This window comes from Natator depressus, chromosome 2 (genome assembly GCF_965152275.1).
Source record: "Natator depressus isolate rNatDep1 chromosome 2, rNatDep2.hap1, whole genome shotgun sequence".
NCBI lineage: Eukaryota > Metazoa > Chordata > Testudines > Cheloniidae > Natator > Natator depressus.
The window spans coordinates 245,665,368-245,692,738 of NC_134235.1; the positions used below are offsets into that span (position 1 = coordinate 245,665,368).

Below are 27,371 nucleotides of genomic sequence, written 5' to 3' on the forward strand. Positions count from 1 at the left end.
AAATGAAAACAAAAAAAAAAAATTCAGATTTGTTTTGTGGACTACACATGTGCTTTGTTTAGGTGGTCCTTAAAAAGTAGCAATAAAATCAAGTTCAAAGACTTCTTTCTCTCACTCAGAAAGACTTACAGGAATTCTAACAATATTTTATTCAACCATACAGGTTTTTTTAAATCATATTTGCAACATTTTCGAACTGCTGGTCTACCTGTTATAATATATATCAACTAAGGGTACGTCTACACTACGAAATTAGGTTGATTTTATAGAAGTCCATCTTTAGAAAGCGATTTATACAGTCGATTGTGTAGGTTCCTGGACTAGACTAGAAATACTAAAATAGAAATATTTGCAACACAGATTTTAACATACATCAGAGCAAAAAAAAAAAAATGTTCCATAACAAAAGCATTTCTTCCACACAGAAATCGTTAAAATATGTAATACCTCTGATAATGATGCAAATTTCACACCATATTTTATTTTCATGGAAAACAGGATGAACAAATAAATGGAACACATAGAACTTTCAAATCTGAAGGTAAATTTGACTTGAGTTCAACAGCTATATACTACATTTGATAAAACAAAAGTGAAATATGTACAATGCTACTCATACCTAGCTCTTACCTAGCAGCTTTGGTACTCTATGTAATAAACAGTTGTAAAGCACTTTACAAAGGAGGTCAGTATCATTAGCCCTATTTTACAGATTCGGGTAACTATTTTACAGATTTGAGAATGGAAGTCACTTACCCAAGGTCTTACCCAGCAAGCCAGTGGCAGAGCCAGGAATAGAATCCAGGTCTCTTGAATCTCAGTCCAGTGCTCTTTCTACTAGGATGCACTGCCTGTCCACTTAATAGGAACAGACGCTAACCAAAAGAATTTTCTTAGCTCTGAATATCAGCTACTTAATAAACAGTAAGTACCAGTGACATTCTCACATAAGAAAGATGCCCCATTTTCTCTAGAGAAACTTTTAGGGGAGAAGAGAAAAATACTCCTATCCAGAAGAGGAATACAATTCTGTATCAAAAGTAAGCTGAATCTTTGTAATTTTATTCCATTTAAAGGTTGTGCTGTATATGAATTATTTTTGCTATATGTATGTATGTTATTATTTGTCTACTGCAAATAGGAAAAATATTTTAAAAATTCTAATTGTACAACCTATTTAAAGAATCAAGTTCTAATTTTAATATGTTTTCACATTTTCAAGGATGTCAATTACAACAGATTTATACATTCTTTCTTCCTCCGATTTCTTTTCATTTCAAAATTTGCTCACTAGCAGATAAATTAAAATATATCACATGAAAACAAAGTGTAAGATTCTGAGATACAACATAATTCCATTTTCACAAACAACAATTTAAAGTAACATTTTTAAATGCTAGGAAGACTTCTCTGTTTTGCACTCAGATTTGCTCAGATAAAAGTATTTCCTCTAGTTACACCACAGTCAAATTGTGGTAGCCTGGAGTATGGAAATTTCACAGAAGTATGACAAAATTGGGTAAAATGATAACTAGGCTTTGTAAAGCTACAGTTTGTTTTAGGATATGTAACATTTTTTATACTTCATAACTATAGAATCTATCAGTTACTCTGTACAAAATGATCAAGCATAAGTAACTGATTGGATAAGGATCTTTGAGAGGAAATATTCTGCACAGAAATAATCCTCATACTATATGCATATGGAAATCACAAAACCAGCACAGTTTTTTGTAATCTGCCTTTTCTAGCTACAACCGATTTCTCTACCGATGAACTCTGTATATGATACACATTTACTTCCCCCTTCCACATTCCATATATTACCAAGGTTTAGCTTTCCCATGTACAAGAAAAGCACATGTGGGCCTCCAAGTTTTGGCAAACGAAGGCAACGTTACACAAAAATTACTCATTTACATGATTTGATACTCTATGTGAACAGTTGTAAGTAACTAAAATGACAAAACAATAAATTAAGATGAAAAATACCACAAACTGGAAAACTATGAACAAGTGATTTTGCACACTTCGCCCACTCAGAATAAATCAGGCGGTCAGATTAGTTTAGAGAAAGAGCTAAAAGATGGCTAGTATGTTTTGGAAGCCAAAGATAAGCAAGAAGCGAAGGATCATTCAATGCCAAATCCATTTTTGATATAAAAATAATGAAACCTTTTAAATGCTTAAAGCAAGCAGAAAATAAGGCACTGATTTTATAATAAAAATATTGAGATTTTTAGCCTGAGATATGTTTTTTTTCCCCAACAGCCTTTTTAAAGGATGCCAGTAGTAAAATGAAAAAAAGTTCTCTAAGACAAGATGCATTTGTACTTCTCCCTTTGGAGAGACTAGTTCAACAATTTTACAGTTAAATAGAATTAATTCTGCTCTCAAAAATTCATTGACCTTAAGCTTTTAACAAACATTTTCAACTGCAGAGATTACTGTCAATATTTACAAATCCTTAAAATTATATTTCATTGGAACAGCTTTTATTTGCTATATTAATATTTCTTTGCAAATGTATGCTTATCCATATCACAGAAGAAGAAGCAGCTGCTACTCACAGGAAATCTCTGGGGTCCTACAGCTGGTCTTGGCTGGGTTGGGACTGGCAACAAGGGCACTGAAACAAGAAACACCTTTTAATACAATTTATTTTACCTAACAGTTGTTGACTTTATCTCCAAAAGCAGTCACGTAGCAGATCTTAATCACTCCTGGTTATGTTTACTTTAAGAACTAAGCATGTACTCCACAGTCCCTAAAATTAGCTAAGAGGAGACAAGTTTTGTTTCCAACATGCAACAGGCAATTAGTATTCTCATGGCGTAATTTAGATAATGCAATCCTGAATTTTCCAGAATTAAATAGCCTGTTGACAGAGGGGAAAAAAACTACATATGGCCAAACTGAAAGAAGTACACTCTTTTAGACCTGTAAAGGTGAATCTAAATGACATAACCACACAGCATTTAAACAATGCTTCAAATGCAAAAGAAGTAATCCAACATATTCATCCTAAATTGTTCTCTCTCAGACCCTTTTAGATAGTCATTGTGACTCCCGACAGACTCCCATGCTCCAGCGGGTCTTTATAGTATCTTAACACTATACATGCTAAGGCATCACAGTGGATCAAGAACTGGAATGACTACAGAGAACCTAAAATGGGAGGGAGAGGGTAAGAAGTTCAGAATTATGCACAGATGTCTCCTATTAACATTACTGAACGGGACATTCCACACACAAGGCTCCTTCCTTAAACACCTGGCAGGTTGAGAAGGGTCACACTCAATTTGTGATATTCACAGAATCAGTGTAATATCTCATATGAAAAATAACCTTTCTATAAAAGACTGCAGCAGGCAAAGGATCCCCCGCCTCAAAAACATAAAGCTATTAAACTGAATTTCAAAACTTCAGTAGTGGATCAGCACTCCTCTATATTACTGAACTTCTTGGGGTTGTTATTAACAAAACCACAATACACACAATTACTAAAGTTCTTCCCCTTTATGGTGCACAGGAGAACACGGTCATATCTCAACTGATGTGGTAACAGAGCTGGTTGGGAAACTTTCCAGAAAATAATTTTTTTCCATTGGAAAATGCAGATTTATTTCAACATACTGTTTCTGGAACAGGGTTGGTTTGAACAAATTTGCTGCTTCAAAAAAAGTTTTGGAAAATATTTTGAAATTGTTGGAACATTCCATTTGGACATTTTCTACATGAAAAATTACATTTTTCCACATCAAAATTTGAGCTTGTTTTAGTAAAAACAATAAAATATAGGTCGAAATTAAAATGAAGCATTTTGAAAATGTCAAAACAAAAAACATTTTGACTGACCCAAACCAATTTTTCCTTTCAGATTGCAAGTCTGTGAAATGAGAAATTTCATCCTAATTTAGGATGACCTTTCCATAATTTTCCCAGGATGGAAAAATCATTTCCCATACATCTCTAATGGTCAGTTATCAAATATGACTTTAGATGGAGGCCACTGTACTACGTTTCTGAGCAGGAGAAACTAACATTAGAAGAAAAGACATCCAATAAAACTTATTACCTCACCCGCCTTGTATCTAATACCCTGGGACCAACTGGACTACAACTACACTTCACACACAAATTCTTAGTGGTATTCACAGCAACTATTTGCACTTGACACTTCACCACTGAATTAGCAAATTCCATATTGGGGAATCCAAATCCTATCAAAGATTTCTCAAACTTCGCTTCTTAAAAAGTGAGTAAGATACAAGAACTAATGTTTTAGGTGTGACCTAAGAACAGTTACTATGTCTAACTTCCAAACACTTCTGTTGAATATTTCAGTTTTACTATTTTATATATTGACATACTGAGCTAAATACACTAACTTTTCACCTTTGGAATAGTGTGTTCAAACTCTATATTAGGTTACAGGTTAAAATCAGTTTGATGGTCTCGTCTTAGTTCTCACTGAACATCTGTCAGTATCATACAATCATCACCCACTTTCGAAAGATGGGGAGTTTGACAGAACCATGACTAAAATAGCTTAAGTGTTACAGGTCAGGTCCTATATGCAGTAAAAACGCTGTATAGGAAGGAACACACACAAGAAATAGGCCAGCATTCTGTTCAACTGTCATCATCTGTTTTGGTATAGTGCCTCTGGCAGTGTCCCCCCCGCCTTTTTTTTAAAGCACGAATGAATTTAATACTTGTGAAAGATGATAGTTCAAATCCTTTCAATCCTTGGCCTCGCTGCTGTGGCAGCAAAGATGGCTCAAACCAGCACTCTTTTTGGAACATCAAATTAATCCACAAATTTTTAATGATAGAAGTGGAAGAACCGGTGGTATAACATTTTAAAGCAGCACAGTGTTGGACAGGATTTTAAATAAGAATGGAAGTAAATATCATCTGATGGTAAATGACCAAGAAATAGTTAAAAGACAGCAGAAACCATCCCTGTCTCATGTTTTAAGGGATTTTTTAATAATGTTTTTTCATACAAAGCAGAAAATTGCTTTAATTTAAAGAATATTTTTAAAGGATAAAATTGAGTCACTGCACAGCAATTTAGTAAGTTACTAAGGGACAGTTTGGTAGCTCACTTCTGAACTTTGGTGGCTCCCCAAAATCCTTGGTGGGATAGTTATTTGGGATACCAATATTAAAGGAAAAAACCTGAATCCCCAAACTCAAAAAAAGAGATTAATTGATTTGTGATTACTGCTCAGATTGGGATCATGCTGTACTATCGTATTTGTTAATTATTCTTATTGGAGTGTATTGACCTATCTAACGCTCACAATCCTGGGGTGGAAGAGGCAGTACGTTTGCAGGAGGGTAGGAAGGAAAGAAAAGTTTAAGATACAGCAATGTGAAGGACCTAGTATCCAAATGCTGCAAGTGACTGATATCTGTATGTAGGGTTACCAGGTAGCAACTGAGAAAAAAAGGGACAGGGAGTGGGGGATAATAGTCGCCTATATAAGAAAAAGTCCCAAAAAACGGGACTGTCCCTTAAAAAATGGGACATCTGGTCACCCTAGCTGTATTTCAACGTCATGTCTGCTGAAGGTGTGAACGGCAGCTTGCAGATTTTCATGTGTGAGTTTCTCTTTCATTCTTCCTGAGGCTGAGGAAAGCATGGAGTATGGTTGTACTCCTCAGGTACAATCTTGATTTGAACATCTATCTTAGAAAGCAGAAAAAAAAAAAATCTAAATTTTCAGAAAAAAGCAGCTCAGACAAGAAAATTTTATAGCCAAGATACAAGGGATATGAAACAGTTTTGTGGGAATACTTTGGCTTAGAGAACAGGACTGGTAATGGAAAGTTCTTCTCTGATATAAAAAGAAGAGTTTATCCTGGGAATGAAAACAGATGTTACCTACAGGTAGGACTCTTCAATGGGAAAGTTTCAAACTCACTCTTCAGGCCAAAGTGATGGCCATTAGGGAGACTACTTCCACAGTCCTGATGGAAAAGTTCAAATGGCAGCTTCATGACAATCGACACTATAGCTGTGGAGACTGTTTCAGAAGATGTTTAAAACTATTATTAATCATGTTTAAGGCTATGATTTGAATATGATAATCCTACTTGCATGCATGTATCATTTTGGTAACTGAAGTTAGGAATATTGTCTATGTATCTATTAAAAATGTGTTTACACCTGGGGAACGCCAACTAGGCACAAGACTGTCAGTCTAGGTGGATTCAAGTCAGTGGACCATAAGGAAGAACAATAGGTCTTAGAAAAAGCTAATGTCCCACCTGGGAGCCATCCTGAGGATGCTACAAACAGCCTCTGAGTCATGGCTGCTATGACATTAGAGGGGCATGTGACCAGATCACCTGGTACTGGACTCCATCTTGGAATACCAGTGTTTTTCTGCTGAAAGGCATGGGACCCAAGCTTGGAGACAAAGGATTCCTGCCATATGCAAAAGGTAAGTCAGGGGAGTGACATCATTGTGGCTCTTCACTGACTCCCTGCCCAAAGAAGACTCTTGGAAACACCTGAAGGAACAAGCATTGAACTGGGGGGAAGTGTTGGACCAGGCGAGAGGGATTTCTAGCCTGTGAAAGGAACTGGGGTTTTCAAGCTGCAAGCAAGGGCAGCTGACCCCTTAAGAATCTCTGCAGCTGGCTTAAATCATCATTTAGGATGAGAATTTGCTACTTATATCCAATCTCTTTAGTAAATTAAGATTAGATTGTGTTTTTGTTTATTTGCTAGGTAACCTGTTTTTTGATCCGTTTGCTATCCCTTCTAATCACTTAAAAATCTATCTATCTATTGTAGTTAATAAATTTGTTTTGCTTTATCACAAACCAGTGTGTGGGAGTTGTATCTTGGGGCAAATTCATGTTGTATATTCCCTCTCCACAGTGAGGGAGGGGGAAAATTTCATGATCTTATGCTGTACAGATCTGTGTGCAGCGCAAGACGGTATAATTTTGGGTTTACACTCCAGGGAGGGGAAGGGGTGCTCTTGATCAGCTGGGCAGTTCCTTAGCTGTAGCCTCCCCATGCAGAGCAGATCATAGCAGCCTGTAAATACTTCAGCTGGGTGGGTCCCTACCTGTGTGTATGCTGGTGAAAGAGCAAACTTGGAGAGCCTGGCAACTTTTCACAGCAGCACTGTGAGAGGGAGCCAAGGCTGGTGGGTCAGGGGGGCTCAGTGGTACCCCTGTTACAAGTGACACCCCGAGGGGAACCCATCTCCGTAGGTACTGCCTGGGGCCCAGTGCCTTCAGAGAAGGGGGTCTTCCCTCACAGTTCCAGGTCCAGAGGACCCTGGGGGCGAAGGATGGCCCTGGCTTGGTCCCATTTTACCCCCTCCCCCAAAGTGCAGCTCTCTCTCCTTTGGCTGTTTCTGGTCCTACCAGCTGGTATCTCTGGCTGGCTTCTCTCTGCCAATTTCCTCCCAAGATTTCACGCATGAATACAGATTTAGAGAAATAGAAAATAGGAATGTAAGAAAGTAAGTTTCCCTTATTTCTGTTTAGAACAAATGTCCTTAGTAAAGAGACCTAATCGTACTTGGGCTCAGCCCTGCTATAAAATGATTTGACAGAAATTCCAGACAGTCCTGCAAGAAAATTTTAGTGACTTGGTATCACTAAATTTTACAGAATATGCTCGTCTGAGTACCCAAAGCTTCAAATCTTGGTACTTCAGCTTCCAGAAAGCACATTTCAGACTGAATGGATTCAAATGAACTTAGTGAAACATCTACCTAAATTTGTATGATACCCCATATCACTGCAGTACATAAGCACCTTTTGCATGTCTGGGAATGCCAGAATGAACTAAGGAGGGCAGGGTACCATCTTGATTCACCAAGAAAACGAAAGTATACTGAACAACAAGGAAGCCGAACTATTCAGTATCAATCTGGCTTGGTCCCGCTCTTCCTTGCAGGTCACTCTGACAATAAATTAAGTTGTGAGTCATACAGTCAAAGACCCATTCACTGCATGCTGAAGTTGTCAACTGACCACTTTTTTGCTTTTGTGGTACCATACAGAGATATCAGGAACTGAGCATAAGGAATATTTTGTTTTGTTGATGCCCAATACAAACATCTATTTTGGGAAAATAAGTCTAAATTTCCTTTAACATTTGGGTCTCTGTCTCCCATTTACCTGAGCTAAAGGAATGGTTACTCAGTAGGTCTGCTTGAACAACTAATTGTGCTGGATGTGCGTTACTAAAACTGTATTTTTCTTCATTGAAGAGTATCATTCTTTGACCCCCACCCCCTTCAAAATTTACACTACTGACGTCCTGTCATCATCTTCCATAAGTATACACTTTGTAGGCATTCAAGTGACAGTAATCTACTCCTAAAATCTGAGAGAATGATGGATAGCTGGATTTGAGTTAAAGCCATCTCAACAGACCAGGATTTTCAACCAAACAGGCTAGAATCTATTATTTTGGTCTACATAGAGGACTGTATTTAGCAGTTTTCTGCTTGTCCACTAACACAAGTGCTAAATTGTCTTATTGGTGGTCAGTTCAGAAAAAAAGGAAGATTTGCTGGAGTTTAAGACGAAGAAGAGATCAATGAACTGTGTCAACACAAATCATCATAAGACCTAGAAGGCAAAGACTTTGTCATGTTGAAATTCTAATATATAAAGGTTACAAAACTCATTCTTCAGGTGCCTACCTCTTGCGAATAGAGCTAGACCTTCACTGGCTAAAAAAAATGAGCTCCCACACAAGAGATCTTGAACAGAGATGAATTTTTGAAAAGAAATTACAAATCAATTTTGAACTTTGAATATTCAGAGCATACAAGAAGGAGATATTGAAAGGTGCTGAAAGGAGATATTTTGATCAACAAATCAAGACAACAAAAGCCATATTTGAGATAAAGAGGTACCACTGGCATGACCAAGATTTAGAAAATACTATGGGTGCTGTGGCAAGGCCCAGCGTGAGCAACATACTGACAGTACCTGTAACCACTGATATAAAGAAGAAAGCCATAAAAGGGTGGATGGAGGATGTGCTGGTATGCTTTTTGAAGTCAGACAGAGCAAAAATCTCCAAATGCTGTTTGCTAGAATTAGAAGAGGGAGGCTGTCCATCTCGATGCAAAACTTTCGTTGACTAGTTGAAGAGGTGTGGGACAGGCTGAATGTGATTCTTTGCTTTTCATAAAACAAATACCTTCAACAGTTGCTTTGGAAATCTTAGAAGGATGAACAAAAGGGATTCATCCAAGACTAAGGAGCTTCTGAACTATTGCAGTTATTCCAACATACTGACTGAATAGGTGGGAAGTATGGCTTTTATTAGATATGGAAAACTAAAATAATCTCCAGGGAACGGCCATTCAGAAATCTATCTGTGAGAAGCAGATCTGGTACAGGACTAACATACTTGAGATTTCTCCCAATTGGCAAAGCCTAGTCCTGTCAACTTTCCTTTATTTGACAGAATGCTAAGCAGAAAGTTAGCTTCAGGCCAGGACCTCTGCTCATTTGAGGACAAAATATCTATCATATCAGAATGTAAAAAAATATTTGCTTTTTCTAGTGATGACTACAGTCACAAAGACTTTAAATTATACAACTATTGCTTTTCTTTAGTCTCAGGCCTTGTCTACACTACCGGGGTAACGAGACCTAAATTATGCTACTCCAGTTACATGAATAATGTAGCTGGAGTTGATGTAGCTTAGGTTAACTTACTGCGGTGTGTATACTGCGGTGTGTTGAGGGGAGACACTCCCCGTCGACTTTCCTTACTCCTCTCGTTCTGGTGGAGTGCCGAATCGATCGGAGAGAGCTCGGTCGTCAATTTAGTGGGTCTTCACTAGACCCGCTAAATCAACCCCCGGTGCATCGATTGCAGCAGCATCAATCTCCATTAAGTGTAGACATGGCCTCAAATTCAACACAGCCAAAGAAGTTGCAACTAAAAGTTGCCCAGCAATGAATGCTGGAATTAAATAAGTTATGGAAAAAGTGTTTGATTCTCAGGCTTTGAATCAAATAATCCATTAAAAGCAGTGGAGCTGAGAAAAGAACAAGCAGAGCATATCTTTTCAAATTCATCATAAATAAAATGGATGCCGCTTGTACCTTTCACATGATAATTGCAGTTTGAGGGGTGTCACAGTATATTCACACACAAATAGTTGGATGGATGTTCTGAGAGTGCCTGGCTGAAGCTAGAATATCACTTGTGAAATTTTAAACTGCAATGCTTAGCCAGTTCTTGAAAACTGATGTCCACTATTTAAATATATCTTCTTTACAGTTGGCAATTCAATTGCTCCTTATTATAGGATAATGCAAATTTTACCTTAAGTGTCATTTTAAAGAAGAGCTAGAAGTGGAAGAGGCTTTGTTTTTTCAACAAACTACTAACTTTGGCAAAATATTTGCTCTATGATTAAGCAAGAAGAATTTTAGCCTTAAATAAGTTTTTGTGTAACTTAGGACTGAATGACCACAGAAAACCAATCCTGTAGATAGCATTGCCAATTCAGGGAAGAGGGAGACACTAACACAAAACTTACAACATTCAGAACACTCACCTTGCACAGGCGTCACTACTGTCCCTTTGAAATGTGGGTTTATATGTATGTTCTTCGGTTGCTGGGGTGTCACTGGGGGTGGAGTCATCATTATTCCAGGTGTTTCCATCTGAGGTGGCATATGTAGTCCTGGAGGAGGAGATGAATGGTGCTGATGCTGCATAGGAAGCAGCGTTTGCAGCTGTTGTTGCTGGAACAGACTCCTAATAGGCTGCTGCTGGTGAGGAGGAATTAACCTCTGTGAATGACTCTGCAAATAACCAAAAAGAACAAAATCCATTCGGTTAAAATCTAAGCACACGGATGTAAAAAAAAAAAAAAAACCAGTAACAAAAACCACAACTTGGACTCTTTTAGAATGTTCGAGGCCAAATTTTCACAGAAAGACACCTCTTATTCCTATCATTAAACCAGCTGAAACTACAAGTATGGAAGGAATCACTTGAAAGCAAAAAAATGTCAACACGAAAGGAAAATAGGCAGGAAACAAGTAGTAAAGAGGCCAGAGCCTAGCACATGGAATGTTACCAGTATCCAAACAAAATTTAAAAGACAGATGAGAATAAAATGTCACCGTCAAGTACGGGTGTAGGTGTCAGAAAATGAACAGAAGTAGGAAAAAAAAACACATATGGTGAAGAATGGCTTGTGTTACTAGTGATGATCAACTGCAGTGTAGTACCAAACAATTAGCTCTGTTTGTATGTGTCATTGGGAAGCACAGTTTAGATACCATAATAAATCCACTAGCATCTGATCATTGTACAGCAGTAGAGCCTCGCTAAGAAAACTGGCATCTTTTTGTTGTACTTTGTTCCAGTGTAAGTACTTGGATTCACTAAAGGATGTAGCTGCATGGACAAGTCACGTTTAACTAAACATAACCTTCAGACTTGAACAAGTAGCTTCAAAGTATTGGGTAGGAGGGGTGTGGAGCGCAGGATAGGGCTTCTCTACATGAAGAGTCACAGATGTACATAAACAAATGTGTCTTGATTCCTTGATGATAGAGCACAGAAAGTCTTATAATAAAATTATTATATTTTAATTTAAAATACATTAAATTAATTGAAGACTGCAGCAATATAATAGGTGAAAAAACAAAGGTGATTTATTTCCCACACACACACACACCCCCAATCTGTTCTACAAGCATGAAATATTGACATGTATGTTTTGAACCATCAAGTATTACAGCAATATCTACTAACAATCTGTTATGGTTTAATTAATCTTTCCATGTAAAACCTTGCTCCCTCACTTTAATGCATCACTTCTATCATACCCATACACAGACTAATCTAGGAACAGGGATCCCAGATAACAGTACTTCACAAAAAACAAACAAAAAATTAATGATTTTTTTCACCACTCAAGTGTTCTCTTTTGGATAAGACATTAAATTAAGATTTTATCATTTGTGGTCATTCTTGTTCCCATGGCATTTTTCATAACAGAGGCATTAACCCCAATAACCTGGCCAAATTCCAATGTGGGTAACTAATCTGCCTACCGAAATTCCCCTGTAATTTCAATTGCAGAAGTTATACTTCACCTGCAATCTTAGAAAACGGTTGTGTAGCATTGCTAAAGTAGAAAACTGCTGTGTGCTAACCCCCAGGTGACTACATTTCCATGGTGAGTGAAGACTCCTCTCTAAGAGCTTGTCTACACTAGTGAGCTTACAGCAGCACAGCTGTCCTGATGCAACTGCGTGGCTCTAAGATCGCTCATGTAGCCGTTATATGCCAACGGGAGACAGCTCTCCCACTGACATAATAAAACCACCTCCACGAGCAGCGGTAGCTATGTCAGCAGCAGCAGGTCTCCCGCCGACATAGTGCTGTCCACAGCAGCGCTTCTGTCAGTGTAACTTAAGTTGCTCAGAGGTGTGTTTTTTCCACACCCCTAAACGACGTAAGTTATACCAACAAAAATGGTAGTATAGACAAGCTCTAGGTTTTTATTTTCCCCTCAGCATAATGTACAATATTAGAAATATAAAAAGACTCAGTTTTAAGAAATAAAGTCACATCACTATTTTAACAGAGTCTTGAAAGTCACCAGAATGAATTCAACAGAAAAGGAATTATCTGGTCACATTTTTTCCATGCCAGGGTAAGTAGCAATTAGTAATGTTGGACTGAACAATCTCAAATGCAGAGATGGCTTCCCTATACAACTGGAGTTAACCTGTTCCTCTCTGTTGATGCAAAAAACAGAGAGCCTGATTATCTGTTAGCGTCATTTGAAAAATGCTTGACATTTTGATACTTTGATATACCAAGGTCTCAAACTCTGAAGTGGAAATGTGACCCTTCTCATACTTGCACAATCACAACTATAGTTGGGAGAATAATGGATTATTTTTGGGTTTGCTGGCAAGACCAAACCATTGGGGGAAAAAAGATGAGTTTTGGGTCAAACAATTTTTTTTAATTAAATATTTTCAGAAAATCGAGAAGTTGAAAAAACTGTTTTGCGTCAAACAAAATGTTTCATTTTGATTTTGAGTATTTAACATTTTTAATTTTTTAAAAATTAAATTAAAGGAAATTTCAATACAAGAAGTCATTTTGAATGAAAAAATTCAAAACAGTTCAATTGTAAAAAATGTCTAAATTAAATTGTTCGTTTTTTTTTTTAATTTTTCACTGACCAAAACAAACAATACATGGAAATCTATGAATTTGGGGACTATTTCAGCATTGCCAAATCTGTATTTTTCACTTAAAAATGTTTTGGTCAAAAATGTGCATCAAGTTCTAATCACAGGACTGTGAGAAGCCCATGTTACATTAAGGTCCACTGGGGAAGGAGTAAATTAAGGTTTGGGTTTTTTAAATCTTTGTGAATGATTAAGAATAGTACAGATTTTTCTAAAATTCACCCGAGTTTTGAAAGACAAGGAGTGACAAAGATCTACAAATCAGAGTAAAAACTGCCAGAATTACTTTCTTAAAAGTACCAATTTCATAAAGAAAATACTGTGCATTTGAGTTACCGCTGTCGGTGGCTGCGTTGGCAGCAGCGCAGGCCTGTGATCCTTCATTCTTCCCCTTTCATTGTTGTCTCTTCTTTGTTCTCCCATTCCATGACACATTATGGAACCTCCTCTCCTCCCTCCTCTCCTTGAGCCGTAGCGTCCCTGTTTAAGCTGTCTTTCCCTTTCTTCAAATTCAAATAACGCTGCTTTGGCTTCTGCTGAGAGTTCTGTTATATGGGAAAAATGCATACGTTAGGTATTTGCGGTGAGGATTAGAAAGGACACCATTATAACTAGAGAAAAGTGTCACTACAACCAAGATAAAATTTGCAGGCTCTTTGATCATCTTAAGGTGGCAATGGCATGTTAACATTTCATTAAAGCAAAATCAATGTTTTTCTTTTTGTGTATTTGTATCTGCTGCAAAGGTAAACATGTAGTGGCAGGTTAATGAAACTAACACGGAGGAAAATGTTATTTTACTATTGAAGTCTGCCTTACATTTGTTGCTTGTTGTTGAAGAAGTCTGTTATGTGAAAGGAACTAAACTGCCAGCACTGGTAACTTAATTCTCTGTTTATCCACAGAAAAGGCATACAGAAAAGAAAGCATCAGGAAACACTACAGTAAAGGTTATGCATAAGCATAGTTTTCAAATGCTTCACCTTCTGTTCCGTGCATTTGTCTTATGTCAAAGACCTTTTTTGAACATATTCAGCTAATGCCATTTTTGAGAAATATGAAAACTAAATAATACACACATTCTTATGCCATTTATTTTCCTGCATATGTGGCTCAAAAAAAGGGATGAACTTTACAGGGGACAAACAAAGATTAAACACATACTATAGATTTTGGGCCCATCTACAACTGAGAACCTGGTTACAACAGTTGCCCCCAGTTCGTTTATAACGTGGCTAAATGTTGCAGAGTAGATGATACTCTATTAGGACCTGGAACTAAGTTAAAACCCAAGGCAATGCCCTTAACCGGGATAACTATGAGTCAGGGGACTAAATTACAGTGGAAGTGTGGACTAACATACAAAGTCTGTACTAAATATTAGGACATAGAGCGAAGGTTTCACCAGCAGCATGCACCAGGCGATACTTTATATGTTGTACATTTTAATGGGGTCCAGTTAGTGACAAGCAATATAATAAGCTAAACGCTTAACTAAAATATCACTAATAATAATACGGTGCTGCTTTTGAAACGGACTCTTCCCTTTATCTTGTTAACTGTGCAAACTTAACACCATTAGACTATGTATTTGCTGGACGCTGAAATGAACTTACGAATACCCCTTTTTTTTTATAAAAAGAAATAATCCATGTTTAATGTTACAATTTAAAGGGACAGCATCAAGATAGTCACATTTCTGTATGAAACATTTTTCTCAACTGGTATTACAAATAATACCTAAAATTGAAAGTTTAGAGAGAAAAATGTTTAGTTTGCATGTCAAAGCATGCTGGGTATAAGTCAGTTTTACTGCTCCTACTGAGTCATTTTTCCATGTTGTATGGGTCTTTCACATAACCATGGGGAGAAAAATCTAAAAGTAAGAATGTGACAAAAATGGCAGGTGATGTAATAGCCAAAGCTACTTAAATCACTGTTTTAAACTTACTTATGAGTGATCTCATTAAGCTTTCAAGTTCACAGCTGATTGAGGCATGCGTGTGTGAATGTGTGGGAGAAACAGAAACAGGAACCTCCTGCTATTCTTATTTGGGTGGAGATACTTCGTGTGTTTGGATTGTGAAGGCTGTATATTTGCAACAGAAAAGATAAACTAGTGGCCTAATATTTTAGGAGGCCCTTAAAAAAGGGTTTAGAACTTGACGAGTATTACAAAAAGTGGCAAAAACTGCAGACACCCTAACATTCATTATACATTTGCACAGAGTTGTTGCCAGTTGCTGATGAGAAGATGGAGCCCGGTGGACATGAGGGAAAAGTTGGATGACTTGATGGTGTATGCTTCTACTAGTCAGCTACAACCATGTTAAATGTTCCAGCAATACCCTAAGCAGCAGCGGTTCCTCTTCTTACCCAGCACCTGGCTTTGGGAGAACAGCAGCCCTGTCACAATCAAGGAGAATGTGCAAGGTGATTTTAAAAAGGGGGCAGCACTTCAACCTTGCTAAAATCTTAATATGCTACTAAAGATGCTCACCAATGATTTTAAAAAGTGCTTCTCGAAACCTTTCCCCAGCCACTTAACCCTCATACAAGGAGAGGGTTGCTGGGAGCAGTTGCAAAGGTTTGAGAAGCTGACAGCAGCCCTTCACCAGATGGAATAGATTATGGAAGGACGGACAAACTGCATTGGACATGTTATTGCCAGGTAGTTTCCAGATGAATTAATGAAGTTCTGATCGAGTTAAAATCACATCCCTTGACTCTCATCTTTCTTCCTGTGTGTCCAGGATAATGCCCATGCTATGTTTCAAGGTTCAAATTTCAGTTGTGTTGGTCTCCAAAAATGTGGTCAAACTGATGAAAAGGAGAGGTGTCTAAACTGTAGAGGAAGCTATTATTTCCACTCAATGAACTAAAAAACCATAATAGCTGACAAGTGTATTTTAGGTCACATAAGCACAGACGACTTGCTCAATTTTTCAGCTAACAAATACAGTTCCATAGAATTATGAATGTAAAAACAGGGTTATAACGGATACAGTTCTGCAACAAACTGCAGCAGGCACTGCTACACATGTACTATGAGGATGGTGATTATTTGGATATGATTTTGTTTACTTCATTACAGTTTAGAAACATTTAACAAATTTTTGATTGTGGGACTATGGAAGCACTTTATGAGCTCAGCAGAGATATTAAGTGTTTTAATTCTCTCTCTTTCCTAAAAGAACAAAGAAATCAACCTGAGGTTCAAACTTTATGCCCCAGCCCCGCAAACGTGCATCTGCATGGTATCGCACTGCAGTCAATAAGGGCCTGTTTTCATGTACAGTGCTGCAGCTTGCCACCGTTGCACTTTAGTGAAGATGCTACTACGCTTACGGGAGAGCTTCTGCTGTCATCATAGTTAATCCATCTCCCCGAGAGGTGGTAGCTATGTTAGTGGGAGAAGCTCTTCCACTGATATAGTGATATCTACAGAAGGGTTAGGTCAATATAATTATGTTGCTCAGGGGTGTGGATTATTCACACCCTGGAGCGACAGTTATACTGATAGAAGTCTGTAGTGTTGGCCTGGCCTAAGACTCCACACAATGGAAGAGTACACTATTTGTACATTTATGTGGCGGTTCGGAGCCTTAAACACTCAAAAGTCATATAATGCAAAAGTTAAGGTTCTCACAGTATCCCTCATTCATCCTCTATGCATACACAGAATATTTTGGAACAATGCCGATAAACATACTGTAAATTACCATGGGAATAATTCTGTTTTATACACATATGCACAACATGAACTGTCTTCAGCAGGAGTGCCATGGATGTATCAGAGGGAGAAACTGGGTGCTACGTATGCGTTGGTGATGGGACAAGGTTAAATTGTGACATTTTGCGTATTTTGTGATTTGAGCACTCAGACGTGTAACCTTATTACATTACATGTTTCTGCATGAGTGTGAGAGAGAGGGCAACAAATTTAATTAAACATTGATATTTCAGACTAAAAACTCAGTATATTTAAAGTGAGATGTTATACCAAGAGTAAATAGACTACATTGTACATATTATTGCTGACATCAGCATAGCATCACTAATAGTTCCACCTGCTTTGTGTATGACTTTCCATAAGTGTGGAAGCCATACTGTTTGGTTTTTTTTAAAATCAGGCCTTGAGGGAGGAGTTCCTGGGAAGAGCAGGAGAGCGGAGCAGAGCTGCTTTGAAGTATGCTGTTGGGTTTTGATTGTACCAGGCCAAATAAGGTAACTATCTCCCCCCCTCTTTCCTTAAAGATAAATAAGTCTGTTGTATACATCCATCCATAATGTAAATTCTATACAGCCAGTCAATAATTCTACATGGTAATAATGAGTAAATAAAAAGCTTTATTTAAAAGGATGAATTAAGTATTCTCAGAAACTTATTTTATATCTTTTCCTTAACATGTCTCCCTAAAATCTTTTCAAAACCACCTATTACATTTTCTTTGTTAAAAAAACCACACACACATTTAGGAAAAGTTTCAACAGCATTCATGAGAGAATAATTTTTATCTTTTATATATTTATTTTCCCAGCACACATTCTAATCTTGACTACACGGTTCTCTCTCTCATACACATACACAGTTAATGTAGTGAATCAGCGATTATTTTTCTAGTAGCTCTAAGTGTCAAGATTAATTTCACTACCCCTGGTAATAAAATGGTTTCAAATGACATCTTTAATCAGCAAGTAAGAATGCTTCCCTCCAATAGAGACAAGCTGTCACAAAAGGTCACCAAAATGTGACAGGATGGAAATTACGTTTGTAACTTCAACTGAAATGTTAATTTCTCTTTAAGTGTTTTCTCAACTATGTCCAGATTTTAAAGTAAAGAGATGTAGCTATGCAACTAAGTTTCATTTTTAAATCAGTAATATCTATTAACAGTAATCCCAAGAGCAGGGCTGATATTTATATGCAAATGACAAATTTTGCATTGCTGTTAGTGTAACGGCTAGAGTATCAGTTACTGTATGTCCTTTCATTAACAAAAACAAAAATTAAACAAATCACATTTACAGAAACTGTTCTAACAAAAGCAACTGGCAAAAAATACAAAAATAGAACTAACCAAATGTCATTTATTTTAGTTCATATTTGGATAGTCATTTTACCTTGTTTTGCTTGTATCTGAGCCATATATCAAGTAACTCAACAACTTGATAAAAACTGTAATATAAAAGCATTGTTTCCCTTTAAGCTTTTGCCTTAAACATTCACAGTTGTTACAAAACCACCTGGATACACTTAAATCTGTTTACAGCTGCCATTTACCTTAATACTAGGCAGCTATATACCAATTCTGTGCCAGGGTTTACTCAGTTTAACAAATTTCATTAAAAAAAAATCACTTTAGTTAAGCCAGTGACACACTTGTGTGTAGATAAGGCATACAAATCTGAGGGTACTTCGTGCATTCAGTATCACATCTCACTCATCTCTATACCCTTTATGCATTATTATTGTAGTGCCTTGGTGTGAAGCCCCTCTGGAAAGCTCCTCCCATCCTAGTCAGGATGCATTCATCATTCTATAATAACGTGGATTGGAAGTCTTTTCCTAATTAAAGATTTTGCCTGAAATACCAAAATAAGCATGGCTAATTAGTTAATTCATTGCCCAGATTCAATAAGAGTCTTCCCCTGACTTGAAACTATCGAAATCTCAGGGTCCACTGAGGTATGACATGGATCACATGCCATGAATTTTGTTGTGCCAATCAGGCCAACATCAGTAGCCCAGTCCTTGCTGACAGGATTTGTCATAGTGAATAAACTTCTAGAATAAAAACTTTCCTTCTTTCTTCAATAGCATGAACTCAATTACTTTTTGCCAAGAATCAAATTTCTTGCAGCATTATTCCTCTTACTGTTGAACTGTAGAGGAATCCCAAGAAGGGCAATTTGAAGCAAGACCTGTTGCCTTGCTGGATCTTAGGTAACTGGTGTTTATTGAAGGTAAAAAGGCTCTTAATCTCCCTCCATAAAAAAAGGCTCTCTGAAGAAAGCACTGGCCATCTAGCTACTTGTTATGAGACCTTTCAAAAAACCTGGAGGTTTAGGACACTGACTTTCTTTGGAAGGAAAGCAAAAGCAGCCTGATTATTGAATTCAGCCCTAGCTATGTAGGCTAACTTCCAGGCTGAGGCCGTTCCCTTGCCACCTTCTTTGTCTGAAGAGGGACCAGCCATCCTATAGAAAGTCTTTATGAAGATCTGATGAGTGCAGCCATACATATCTGCAAGCATCAGTATCAGCACCATCTGCTCTCAATGCCTTAAAGACCAACGGTATCTGATAAGCTACCTCTATTCCCTCTCAGGTTAACTGCTTCATACCTTGACTCTCTTCAGGAAGACATCCAAACCTTTTTCCACAGTTTGAATTGATACTTAGTTTCTGCTGTAGAACTCTGAGCACTGCGCAACGGCAAATACTTCTTCCAAAGGCGTTCCAGCATCTGTATCATCATCATCATGGACTGCCATATTTTGAATCTGGGCAGTCTTGATTCTAGATCATTGTGTGTTAGCATTTAACCCCAGTAGTACCATGCACTTCTGGCATCAGATGCTGGTATTGATTGTGGCATCAATATATACTAAAAGTGTTGCCATTATCCGAAATGCAACATAAGCAGAGGCTTCAGTGATCCCCAACTGACAAGGGATTTTTTTATATCACAGTATCAAATATTTCAGCATCCAGAGCATAAAAAGATTTGGTGAAATGAACCCCTCTCCAAGATACCTCACTGTGACTTTATTTGGACAGATGGACTAAAACTGGGCAACTAAGGGGAAGCCGAAAATCAATTTTTTTCACTGAAATCGCACTTAACGTCACAACAGTTTATTAGCTAATTGATTAAAAAGTCTTATTAGGATTAAGCACATAATGGCTTTCCCACTTCAGTGCTGAAACACGTGCCAAATATACATTCAGTGCAGCTGGATATATGCTGTGTGCCAGCGTACCATAGCAAGTTGCTTTCAACTAGTGTGATGTTTACTATAACTGTAAGCCTTACACCAAGCATGAAAATCTGAGGGGGTCATTTAAAAGGTGGAAATATTAAAACAGTAGTGGAATTTTCCCACTGTATAGCCAATTGTTGTTTAAAGGCATAGGTGCTGGAACTAAGGGTGCTGCAGCACCCTCTGATTTGAAGTGGTTTACGTTATATACAGGATTTTCAGTTTGGTTCAATGGCTCACAGCACTCCCACTATAAAAATTGTTCCAGCACCCGTGTTTAAAGAACAGCCAGGTTTAAGGAATCAGAAAAGCTTCCATTAATATACATTGCATTGGCTTTTGAAAAAGCATATATTTTTTCTGATATTCTGAAGGAGATGGAGAACTAAAGCTACTAGGAAAACAAGCTGCAGAAGACTGGACAGCTTGGATATAGACAAGCAGAGTCTATGGCAGACTACATTCTTTTACCTTAAGAATGACATTTATTGGTTAATAGGGTTTAAAGTAATCCAATCTTTTCCTTTCTTTTATTATAGTCTTTTATTCTAATCCATTGCCACAGAATCTTACCCAAAGTTTCTGGAATGTTTCTTCTCTCTCTCGTTATGTCTGAGAGCCTAATGATTGTTCCTTCTTTTCGTTCAGTTTTGAAACGTAGTCGTCCAGATTCTTCATCCTCCTCCTCCTCCTCATCAGATTCTTCTTTTGTTTCCTCCTGAAGTTCCAAAGTTTCAATAGCTGCCTGCATCACAAGAGAAAAAAACATGTACAAACTAACGTTGTCTGAGAGAGATTGTCAACATGCTAAAAATATTACCATTTTGGAAAGAATCTTTGTCAAGATAGGAAACAAAACAAAAACAAATCCATGTCTTGTATAAGGGCTCCATTGCCTGTACCTTTCTGGTATTATGAAGAATTCTTGTGCACCGTTTGGGGACAGCAGGTGATTCACCATATCTTATAGGCTTGTTTGGTTACAATATACAGTAGCTACATATCTCAGGTATAACTGATTTCTGTAAAACTTTTCTAGCCAAACTCTTGGAACATATCTTGTATTGGTATTACAATGCTTAGGACGGTATTTTGAATATCCTATCAGAACCAAATCTGATTAGTCCACAGCTTTAAAACCGCATCAAATATCCTGTGAGGACATGTAGAAGAATGACTATTCCATAGTTTCAGGATTTGGATACCATCTGTTTGGATTATTCAAAAAACGTTAAAAGAATAAATTAATTATTCTTAGTGTTTATGACTCAGAGCAATTGTCAATAACATGAAAGAATAAAGACTAGATAACTTCACAACTTCTAAATTATATTCCTTTGATTAGGTACAGGTTTACTTGTCTTGAGAAAATATTCTAGTGGAAATGAAGTTTAAATTGAGCAGTTTCTCATCTCATCAAAAGAATGTATTGTTATGCAGTACCCAATTTTAATATACTAAATCTGCACACTGGAATGTTATGCCCTTGTTCTCAAGTCAAACGTGAGATCTTCTTGTGGGAGCAAACCTTTATTATTCACAGAAAACCATGTCCCAAGTGACAGTGTGTCTCTCCAGCCTGTCTAACCTCCACCCAGTCCTCCCACCCCCACCCCAAAAATTTTTTTCCTGACCTGGGATGGTGGACAGAAAGTTAAGAATGTTACATTCAGCTTAAATTTGATTTATAGTTTGAAATTTAAAATATTATAATATAGCATTATTTGCCATGAAAGATTGGGTTTGGGTTTTTTTTTTTACATACTAGCAGTTCGATTCCTGATTTATTGGGTCTCACACATACAGTTTTTAGTTCTTTTTAGAGCCAACACATGAACTATGACATTTTTTTCTGTTTGGTGAACACAGAAAGAACATACTAAAGCAAAACATGATTTTGTCTTCTAAATTCGGGTGCTTAAAGTAGTAATTAATAGAAAGGAGGCAAGGCAGGAATGCATAGGAGCCAGTTAGCTCCACAGGCGACACACATCAAGCCTAATGTCCTCACCGCAACTGAATGCGATGACTGCCTAGGCAACAGGAAGATCAGGATGGAGCTCCTTTAAGGGTCCCTACTACATCTGGATTACAAGGAAATAGAAGATGGGGGGACAGACTTCTCTGAGTGGAGCCAAGGAGGGACCAGGAAGTGGCCTCTGGCCCATCACGTGCACCAGGAGGAGAATGTATTTACACACCATGCATGCCAGACAAAACTCTTACCCATCAATCACCAATCATCAGCACCCTCCTCCGACCCATGGGGTCAGAGTAGGACCACATTTTATGATCTGCTTTGGACTTTCCCTACTCCCCTTTTTTCTTTTAGGACTGGGAAGGAATTTTTTTCTCACCACTAGACTGGCTGAGGTGGGGTGGGTTTTTTGCCTTCCCCAAAAAGATCAGGGATACAGTGAGATAGATACAGAGATCAGGTCAAGATATTGCAATTAAGTAGGTAGCAAGTGCGGTAGGTGTCCAGTGCAAGTATTCATTACAGAGGGCATATGATTCCCCAATAAACAGGAGTTGGAAGTGGATTTAGGAGGAGGTATCCCCTAAGCAAGCCAGAAAAAGGTGCTGTGGGGCTGATAACATCTGGTATAGTGGGGAAACAACCCCTCCATTTTTCCAGGTCCCTTAGTCTTCATACATGGGGAGGGTTGTTAGGCTGATGGCAGCCCTTCCAAAGAGATGGATATGATTAAGAGAAGAATTAATGATGACCTGCACTACGGAATTTATTGTTGGGTATTTCCAGGTATGTTAATTTAGTAAAGTTGTAGCCAAATTAAACCACATCTGTTGCATCTTGTCTTTCTTTTTACATTGCCTTGACAAGTCATTTTCTTGTGATTTAAGTAGGGAAGGCACAGGGGATCTCTGTAAAACTCTGTAGCCAAGGCCCAAATGCTTGTGTTTTTAAAAAAAATAGAGTACCTAGAATCTGGATGGATAAGCTCACAGGGTGATTCTTACCTCAAAAGGTAGCAATGAATGCTAAAACTGTCAAGATAGTCTTACAAAGAAAGAGGAAATGAAAAGAAACCGGATCTTTGCTCTGTTTAACAGCAATGACCTGATTGCTCAACTGTTATTGGCTCTCTTATGGGGATAAAAGTCACTTTGAATTTCCTCTCTCTACTTTCTGGTAAGAGGTAATATAACCCAATGTCTGGGCTCACCCAAGCACTGTAAAACTCCTGTTACCTATTAAACTTAGGCATTTCTACTAATGATTGTGGCCTAAATTTTCAACAATAGAAACTTAAAGCTAGGCTCCCCAAGTCTATACTTAGGCACCTATGGGTGGGATTTTCAAAAGCACCTAAGTGACTTGGCAGCACAAGTCTCATTGACGTCAATTTTCCCTCCCTCGTGTCTTTTCCTACCTGACATGTTTTCCCCGTCACTGTTTTTACAGAAATAGGCCTCAATCATGCAATCTGATCCATTTACAGGAACCCGTACCCCTGAGACTCCACATGGGCATGCTCATGAATCAGATTGCCACAGCTGTATTTAAATATTTTGGAATGAAATATGAAGGTTTGTAGAATTTTAATAAACTAAACAAGGACGTATCTGTTGAAAAACTTCCAAGTTTACAAAATTGTCCATTAGTAAAAAATACAAATTATTAACAAAAATCATACCATGAGAAACATACGAGACAATTATACATATTTTCTGTGAAAAATGAATGCGTCTCAATTGTATTTGATAGAGGTATTATCTAATTTTTGCTTACTTTCCATGCTCTGTACTTTTTTGTAGTTTTTTTGGTCTAATTCACTTTTTGTTTGTACAATGCCAAACCCACCTATAGCACATGGAAAAACCATGCACACAAATGTTAAGAATCAAACACAAGAAGAATACAAAAAGCTAATGGAGGAGAAGGAAAGAAACAAGGGAAGCCAGTGTGTGAGAGTTAACCAGCTGACCCATATCCAAACCTTATTATAGGTATTGTTGGAGGAGATACATTAGTTGTGATAGTAACACAAATATGTTGATAATCAGCCACACATTCCCCATGTATAGCTCTAAGAAGGGTTACTGAAATTAATAATGAATCTACATCCCATTTGTTCTTCTCAAAAGACTTTTTTCAATTTTGCTACAGTTTTTGTAGTAGGGAATAATTTATGTTTAACCAACTATAACTGGAATTTCTTTAGCTTTTCAAAACAGGTTGAGCTGTTTCACGAGAAGATGAACGAACACAAAAATGTTTTTCAGACTCCATGAATACATGAAGTATAACCCAGAACACAAGTGAAGATGTGTGGAGTTACAGCAGAATTTTGGAGTGAAATTAATAGATTCTAGGACTTTATTGAGCACACTCTAACCATGTACACCTCTATGTGTCCTTAAATAGTCATTTAATTCTTGTGTGTGAGGCCAGTTGACTAGTCTGGTCAGCTCAGGGTTGCTTAACAGTTCCCAACCTACATGAAAGAAAGCAGCATCCAGACAACATCAATGATTCTCTCCTGTAAAGGCCCACACAATTTGAAAGGGCTTTCCTCAGCCTATGCTCAAACTGTATACAGCCCTCGAATACTTCAGGAGAGTCCAAAGCGTGAAGGTGGCCATTTCCTCAGCCAAACCTCCAAATTGTACAAACAGCAGCTTTTTTTTCAACCAAGTTCAAAGTCCATAAAAGACAACTTTCTACATCCAAATCCCTCTCTAAAAAGTTAAAATGGAACGGTGACCCATGGCCTCCATCCAGTCCAGCTCAGCTCTCTTCTCCCCAGGAAGCAAGGCAATTCACTCAGCAGCTCTTCCCCAGAACATATAGTTAGGTCATAGATCTCAGCAACACCTTTCCTATACCTAGTCTTCACAAGACAACAGGGGTGGAAGCAGGGGTGAGAAATCCCAACTTCTTTATGCTTCCCTCTCAGTGAGCCCCAGATGAAGGACTCTCCCCTCCTCAATCAGCAGCTCTAATTATGTCTCCAAGATAGTGCCAGCTTTTCCTTTTGAGGTCTGCGAACCCTTTCCTAGCATTACGTGGGGTACACATAACAAATAATAGATATAATTATTCTATATTACATTAATATCTAGAGGCCCCAATCAAGATCAGGGCCCCATTTGCTAGGTACTATACAAACTGAACTGGATTGGCACCTTGCAATCCAGCTTGAATAAGGAGCAGTACCATAGCCTTGTTCCCCAGAAGCAGGGCAGGGACTAAACTGGGACTTAAGAGTCACAATTCAGTCCTGCTTCCCCTTTGCTCCAAGGGCATAAGGAAGCTCCTGTCACTCCCTTACTCCCCTGTGGAAACGTGGAGCTGGGCTCATGACTGCATTGTAAGAGACAGTCCCTGCCACAAAGAGCTTACAGTCTATATACACGAGTCAAGGAGAACGCTATCCCCATTTTCTAGGTAAGGGAATGAAGGCAGAGAGACTACACCTACCCCTGTCAATTTGCAGATGTGTGTTTCAAATACTTATTTTACACATTCTTGATGGTGGCATATATAAATGTAAGATTTTTGGAACTGGATCATTCTGGTGCAGAGCTTCATTAACTCTTCATGGATGTTTTTTAAGATTCCCTTCTAGTGTATAAGAGACAGACTTTAGTCTTTGGGGCAAAGCATCTACAAACTTGAGCATACGTCCTGAGAGGAGATCAAGTTTGTAAACTTTACTCTACACAATGAGATCATCTAAGAGTAAAGCAATTTCTTGTGCCAGAAGGTTGAGACTTTGGAACTTAGCAGTTATGCAGCACTTCTGCATGAAAAATTCTCTTGCTTAATGTTTGTATTGTTCATATTTTAATCACATCACCTAATATATGGTTTAAAGGGTCCAGCAAGTTAAGTTACACAAAGAGAAGCCTTCTATACCCTTTAGCATGTGCCCATGTGATTCATGAGGGGTTCCATTTATAATGTTGGCTGTAGGGTTGTTAACTTATTATTGTGCTCCATTATTTTACACGTAATCAGATAATTTTTTACAGAAACAGATTACTGTAAAACTACTTTTCAAAATGTGGAATTGATGCATAATCTGGGTTTTTTGGGTTTGGATATGTGACCTCTGCCAAACCACTCTTAGGTTCTGGCCTAAGTATTCCAGAACAGAGAAAGTCCAGCTTAGATCAGCAATCCACACTTGGCAGCAGGCTGACATCTTTGATTATTGCAGCCTGGACTTCAAACTTGCAACTCCTCACAAACAATTCTGGGAGCTCTCCAGGAAAGGGTTGGTGAAGAATTGCAATTTAATCATTGCCAGTACAAATATCCTCCAGTTTTGGATGGATGAATACAGAACAGGCCAAAAAGTCTAATATTCAAGGAAATTCATGTATGCACCAAAAAACCTTTTGTCAACCTCATTGTCAAATTCAACATGAGGAATTCTTCCAGTTTGACTGATATGGATTCATCCACACATAGTGAAGAAATCTTTCAGCTCCTCAGGAAAAGGAATAAAAGCCTTTGTGTGCTCAAGTAACCCGTGTTTCTTACCCCAATTTTTTTTTTTTTTTTTAAATCATACCACCACTCTTATTTCCACTGCTAATTAGTCATATTTAGCACTAGTGGCAGGGTGCAGACACCCTTGAGAAACTGGCTTACCGATGCCCAACCTGAGAGTTTGTTTTTGTGTGTTTTTCAAAGGAGTCACAGACTATCATTGTTTTTAAAGTTATATGCCTTTTGTATCAAGAAAAGAAACTCATATCAATTTGAAGCAGAATTTAGACATAAATACTAATCATCAACATGATTGGAATAATGAATTAAAAGGTGACTTATGAGTTCTAATTTGGGAAGGAAGGTCACATTCTGAATATTGTAAAAGTAGTCAATAATATTACTTCTACAGAAATACAGTAACATGTAAGAGATTACACTCAAAGTAACTGTCAACATTATTTGGCTGCTTGATGTCATGACATCTGGATATTGGACTGTGCATACTTTAAGACAATGATACACAGACTAAGGCTTGTGAGCCGCAAGTGGCTCTTTAATGTGCCTCCTCTGGCTCCTTGCAGCATGTGATATTAAAACACTGATTTAATTATCAGCCAGTCTAAGTTATTAGAGAGAGAGAGAAACTAAATATTTCCTGTCATACGGTTTAAATTCAAAAA

General features: G+C 37.8%; 1 protein-coding gene across 3 annotated transcripts in view; it reads right to left on the minus strand.

The window, feature by feature from the left end:
• RBM33 (RNA binding motif protein 33) overlaps positions 1 to 27,371 on the minus strand; it is a 148,747-nt gene that overhangs the window by 84,367 nt on the left and 37,009 nt on the right. For all 3 annotated transcript variants that reach the window (XM_074946283.1, XM_074946282.1, XM_074946284.1), the window contains exons 7-10: positions 20,799 to 20,970; positions 13,576 to 13,784; positions 10,572 to 10,821; positions 2,571 to 2,629 (exon numbers count right to left, since the gene is read on the minus strand). In XM_074946283.1, coding sequence (XP_074802384.1) covers positions 2,571 to 2,629; positions 10,572 to 10,821; positions 13,576 to 13,784; positions 20,799 to 20,970 — 690 coding nt within the window. The remainder of the gene's footprint in view (positions 1 to 2,570; positions 2,630 to 10,571; positions 10,822 to 13,575; positions 13,785 to 20,798; positions 20,971 to 27,371) is intronic.